This window comes from Balaenoptera ricei, chromosome 14 (assembly GCF_028023285.1).
Source record: "Balaenoptera ricei isolate mBalRic1 chromosome 14, mBalRic1.hap2, whole genome shotgun sequence".
Taxonomy (NCBI): Eukaryota; Metazoa; Chordata; class Mammalia; order Artiodactyla; family Balaenopteridae; genus Balaenoptera; species Balaenoptera ricei.
In genome coordinates this window covers 82639679-82646088 of record NC_082652.1, presented here as the reverse complement: position 1 = coordinate 82646088, position 6410 = coordinate 82639679, and the positions used below count along the sequence as shown (strand labels likewise).

Below are 6410 nucleotides of genomic sequence, written 5' to 3'. Positions count from 1 at the left end.
AATTTTTAAAACTGATTTTTAATTTAGGACTTAAATAATACTTTGGTGGTTAAAATACTTAAAATAATTTTATCTAAATTGTTTTGTAGAAGGAAATAAGAGAAGAGAAAGGGGACAATTACATTCAATTTTCTCTTTGTACTTCTCTCTCGGGGAATAAAACGTCATAGTATACAAAAGGTCTTAGTATTTTCACCACACTGTGACTATGAAATTTTTTAGATTGATGTATTTCATTGTATAAAAGACTGAATCAAAATTTTGGTGACATATCAAGGGTTATTAGTTAAAGATAGCCATTCTTCCTTGTACTTTTGCCCTTTATCCTACACTTTATGCTACTGTGCTCCATAGAAAATACATATTCATTTCTTTAGCTGCGTACAAATACCCTCTTAAATTCCTATCCAATAACTAGATTTTCCATACAAGTTTCACAATAAAAGTGTCGAAATAATTTATCAACCCTGGAGGCTAATACTGAATACTTTGTTCAATAAGACAGAAACACTGCATTGTTTTCAAGTGCTGGCAACTTTCCTGTATCAACCGTAAGTGCCACAGTTGGGTTTCTGATTCTGTCCTCTAAAATTCAGTAGCCTGTGCTGAAATACACCTGACTTTACTGCATCTGGTCATATTTTTCCACTATCAGTAATCCATTCATCATCAGCTCCCGCTGTGTCCGCACCACCTGTTGGCTCCATCTCTGCTTTCTCTGTATCAGTTGCTTGCATCCTTTCTTTGCATGGTTTTACATCTACTTCTTCATTAGCTGCAGATGAAGATTGTTGCTTCCAGTCTGCCAAAAATGTATTGGAACCTCCACTTCATTTTTCTTGCCATAATCTTGCTTTACATAAATATGAATGAAACCTTTAGTCTTTTCATGCAGTTGTAAAGCCTAGTGACAGCTTTGTAAACTAAATATTTAGAGGAATGCAGTTGGTCCAAAGTGAGTGCAGATCTGGATGTAAGATTGTGCCTTAAGCAAGAGATGGATATTTTGAAACTCCTGAAGTGGATTATTTAGACTGATATAAATGTTTTCATAAATTATTACAGGCCCTATTGAGATAAAGTGTACACCTTTGTTATATTAATTAGCCATCTCTAAAACACCACAACATATCTTTGAGGTCTAATCAATTTTTTGTGTAAGAAGGAGAGAGAGACAGAGAGAGATGCCTTGGATTAAATATTTTTCAAGTATATCATTGAATACGTCACTAAACACATTTTACTTAATCATCTGAAAAGAAGCTATATTGTTTCATTATATCATATATTTATATATATATTTAAAATATTCTAGGTAGTTAAGCAAAGAGCAGTAGTTTCACTTGATCCTGCAGAATCACGATTGCCTTTAGCTCAAAATAATCCTCATGCAAAAGTGTCACATTTTGGGGAGGCCCATTCTGAACCTCTATATGTGCTACTTCAGGCCTACATTGTAAATATCTATCTCCTACAGGTGGCAGAAAATTATTCCAAGAAACAGTAACTGAAAACTTCCCTAACCTGGGGAGGGAAACAAACATCCAGGTCCAGGAAGAACAGAGAGTCCCAAACAAGACGAACCCAAAGAGTTCTGTACCAAGACACATTATACCTAAAATGGCAAGAATTAAAGTTAAAGAATCTTAAAAGCAGCAAGAGAAAAGCAACTAGTTACATGGAACAGAACTTCCATGAAACAATCAGCTGACTTTTCAGCAGAAACTTTGCAGGCCAGAAGGGAGCAGTGTGATATATTCTATTTATCAAGAATATTATATTTGTCAAGGCTATCATTCAGATTTGAAGGAGTGATAGAGTTTTACACACAAGCGAAAGCAAAAAAGAGTTCATCACCACTAACCTAGCCTTACATGAAGGGCGGGGCTGGAGGATGGTCCAAGGTAACTCTTACACAAGAGATTCAGGGAATAGGAGTGTAATTGGTTTAGAGAGGCATGGCACATCTTTGCAATACATGGGGGAAAATTCTGTCACTCCTTTAATGTACTCTTTATACAGTAATTCCCTTTTCCCTTCCTGGTGAGTTTCACCTACTGACAATTGGCCAGGTTTCATAATTTTTCAGTTACCTACACTTCCTATTATAATCTCATTTCAGTATTTAATCCTTACTCTTATTTTCTTTATTTCCCTTTTATTTCATTCTACCCAATACTCCTTTATTAAAAACGATTTGAATATTTAATAAATGTACACAGAGAATATAAATGAGAGTGGGAAAATAATGTAAATACTCCTGTGATTAAATGTGTTAGTCTCTGTTTCCTGGACTCCCTCCCTAGGAGCCATGGGCACTAGTGCCTTAGCAGAGAGAGTTGCAAAGGGGAGGGGCGATGCAGGAGTTTCCCCTAACTTCTGTACAATACACCATGCTAGGGCTCCTTGATGTCTTACTGGTGCACAATACTCCAATATGTTGTCTGCTTTTTAAAATCCCCAGACGAGAAATGCACACAGATACAGGTGTGCCTCCAAATGTGAAGGGAAACAGTCACGTTCTTTACAGTACTAGAGGGTACCAAGGGCGATACTGATAGTCCCTGGACCCAGAACACTTGTCTAAGAAAACGTCCATTTCGCCTTTTGCAAAAGCTACATCAGAGTAGAGCTATCTGTATTTTCTCTAGCAGGGCAAGTACCAGTCAGGGTAGGAAAGCCTCTCTCCTTAGAAATACCACCAATTTAAGAGTCTTCTTCATGAAGTCTTCCTTCCTACCGTCTTGATTTGTGGGAAAATAAACCTTATCTCTGTGAATTTGGCAATCCTCTAATCACAATTAAACCAGTCTCTTGGACCAGAGATTGAGTAGGAGCCTAGTGGTACTGGAGGTGTCCCGTTCTGCACAGGCACCTATCAGCAAGCCCTCTGTGGGTGGGGAAGTGCCTGTCTACAAATGCTAGAGGACAGCTTTAGTTTCTGGAGAAACTCAGCATTTTTGAAAGAACCAAAAAATTAACTAATTTGCTGTTTCTCTTTGTATTAAGAGAAAATATAAAACTTGCCTCACATGGGGGATGCTTATTTCCTTAACTTTTAAAAAATGGTAACATTTGAGTTTTTCAGGCCAAATATTCAAGTAAACAAACAATATTTCTCATATTTAAATAATAGTTTATATAAAAATACAAATTAGATAATTAGTCCAGTAATTACTATAAGGCACACACACAATATTTATCATTTTTCTTCTTTTTCTCTCACCAAATAAGGTTCAGTGGGAAAAAAAAAAAAAAAAAGACCCAAATAGTTTTATTGTAGAGTCTTTCCAACAAACCTCATAAGCCATCATATATTAAGACTTTTGAGAAAGTTTTTCATTGTAAAGTATCAATATATCATGAAAAATGTAACCCTTATAAAAGATTATCAGATAATGAATTATTGTTCTGGCCAGAATCAAACTAGTAATCCTGAGCTAAGGCTGTTGACAAATATTAATCAAGTGATTCCTTCTCAAATACGTGCATTGTGCAGGTATATGTGTAGCATGACTTGTGAAAACAATCAACCTTATGGACAGGAGTATCTGTCAGGAGGTTAGGAGACAAATGGAAGTACTGAGCATCATTCTGAATCATCTTAAAGCAACGGAAAAGTCAACAGAGTTTTATGGGAGTATCTGTTCACCAATAAGAAATTATTTTTTAAATAAATATTACTATGAACAAGTAATAAATAACGATGCAGACTTAAATAAAGTGAAGATGGATTTTTACAGTAATATGAAAAGTCTTCAAAGAACTATTATTAAATTATAACATCAAGGTAAAGAACCCTGTGAAGTATGATCCTTTTAGACAGAAAAATGATTTTTGTATGAAAATAAAAAGGAATAGATACACACAGAGTTAGTACACACCACTGTATATGTAAAGAAACAAAAAAACTGAAAAACTGTTTAACAGATGTCAACTTTGAGAATGACTAGGGTAGGAAAGGAGGCTTTAACTTTTTTGATCATAATTTCTTTACTACCTGGTTTTTAACATGTATACATATATACAGTTTTAATGTGAATAAGTGGTAGGGATGTTGGTGATTTTCATTTCCCTTTTAGCAATAGATAAATATCCTTATGTATAGGAAACTTTAAGGAATTCAACAACTATGAGTGTTCCTGAAAAAAAACCCACTTTTAACGATGAGGTCTAGCCAAATAAGACTAAATCAAATTTTAAAAAGTCAGTGAGTAGAAATAAATAATGAATTATCTGTTTAAACACAGAACTGCTACTAAAAGATTTAGAAATATGTTTAAGTATGTTTGTTATAGAAATGCATATAAATATTATAAACCTTGAGTATGTAAAAATAGTAACTGAAAAGCAAAATTTAAAAGTGAGAATGGGCAAATAGGAGAAAGTGTCAGAGCAATACTTTCTTTTTCATACCTGACAGTCAGTCCACAGGTCTAAAATCAAAACGTTATTTTTAAAAATGACAACAAGCTCTGAATTAGCTTAGTAAACTTTTAAAAACAAAAAATCAGGAAAATTTAGAGGAATTAATGTCTTTATTTTGTGAAGAAATATTTTCAAAATTTTAGCAATTTATTTTGCTCCATTTTATTCTTTCTCCTCAATTAATATAAATTTGAATAAATACCGTTAAATTTTAGTAAACTCTTATCTATGTATATAGGTATATAGGTATAGGTATACAGGTATATACCTGCATACATAGGAGATCTTTTATCATCCATCTATCTCTTATTTTTCCTTTTTATATAGAGATATATCTACCATAATGTTATCTTAATGTTAACTTGATGATTATGTCTAATCATTGGGTTTTAGATATTTTAAGGGCCCTACTAATTATTTTATGTATTCCAATTTATTTTAATAAGTAGGTATAATTTACATAAAACATTCATTTTATTATTTTAAAGAATATCCATTTTCCAGAATAATGCATCATATGTTGACTGTCAAATTTATGTTGAGTTGTTCAGAAAGCAATACATTCCTTCCACAGGGATTCTGAGAATAAGCCTTATGTAAGAGGGAAGGAGAAATACTCCAGATCTTAAAAGAGTATATAAAATTTAGTGAGAGAAAATTAAGTATTGTAGGCAAGGGGCAAGGACAAGGGAAAATATATATAAAAGATAAAATATGTGTTGAAGAATGTATAGCAAATAAAAATTGAACTTCACCAGCAGTTTCACATAGAGAACTACTGGTTAAGCAGGTGGAGAAATGTGGGTTGGGGCAAGTTTGCCAATGCCTGTTTTATAGGCGAAAAACCAAAAATCAAATTGAGGTATCAAGAATTCAAGCCCTCCTGTAAGCATGGCGGCGTCGAAAGTGAAGCAGGACATGCCCCCGCTGGGGGGCTACGGCCCTATCGACTACAAGCGGAACCTTCCCCGTCGGGGACTGTCGGGCTACAGCATGTTCGCCGTGGGCATCGGGACCTTGCTCTTTGGGTACTGGAGCATGATGAAATGGAACCGCGAACGCAGGCGCCTGCAGATCGAGGACTTCGAGGCCCGCATTGCACTGATGCCTCTGTTGCAGGCAGAGAAGGACCGGAGGGTTCTCCAGATGCTTCGGGAGAACTTGGAGGAGGAGGCGATCATCATGAAGGATGTGCCAGATTGGAAGGTGGGCGAGTCCGTGTTCCACACAACGCGCTGGGTGACCCCCACGATGGGCGAGCTCTACGGGCTGCGCATGAACGAGGAGATTCTCCGTGCCACCTATGGCTTCATGTGGTACACGTAGGCGCCTGTGCCCCTCAGACCACTGGACCCCTACTCCCTCCCCACTAGGAGAGAATAAACGCTCTGGAGACTGGCCAAAAAAAAAAAAGAATTCAAGCCCTTTCCCTAAGATTGCACCTTTAATAGTTAATGGAGACACTAGCCATCAGTTCATTACGTGTCAATCACGGGAACGACATGGTATTCTTCAGGAGATGAGAAGAGACTGAGTACCTTTAAATGGGAAAACCAGCCAGCCAAGGAGGTGCTTTGATGAGCACCCCTTTGGCAGAGCAGGGCACAGATGAGAGGAAAGAGCAGGGTGACCACATGGGGGCATAGTGAAGGCAAATGTCTATGGAAGGGATGAGGAAGAAAAACACTAAAGCTCTGGCTGCTTCTGAATCTGATCTATTCACAGATTTCCCCGATACAGTCTTCTCACAAATTTAAGTCAATTTCATCTTCTGACACATAATTAAATCCTTAAATGGACTAAGACCTGAGTTTCTAATAGCCATCTTATATTCTACTTAGAGGTGGCATGCTGTATTTGATATATCCCAGGACTTAATATGCAAAGTGAATGAAAGGGATAAGAAAAAATTTGAGCTTGAAATTTAAATGCTAGGTTTAACTTATTCTGAACACCGAAGTATTAGAGCTAAATAAAGCCTG

At 36.3% G+C, this 6410-nt stretch overlaps 1 protein-coding gene across 1 annotated transcript; it reads left to right on the top strand.

The window, feature by feature from the left end:
* The first annotated feature begins 5315 nt into the window (after positions 1-5315).
* On the top strand, positions 5316-5838 carry LOC132347666 (NADH dehydrogenase [ubiquinone] 1 alpha subcomplex subunit 13). The gene has a single exon (XM_059894398.1). The coding sequence runs from the start codon at positions 5320-5322 to the stop codon at positions 5752-5754; it is 435 nt and encodes a 144-aa protein (XP_059750381.1). The 5' UTR covers positions 5316-5319; the 3' UTR covers positions 5755-5838.
* The last annotated feature ends 572 nt before the right edge of the window (positions 5839-6410 follow it).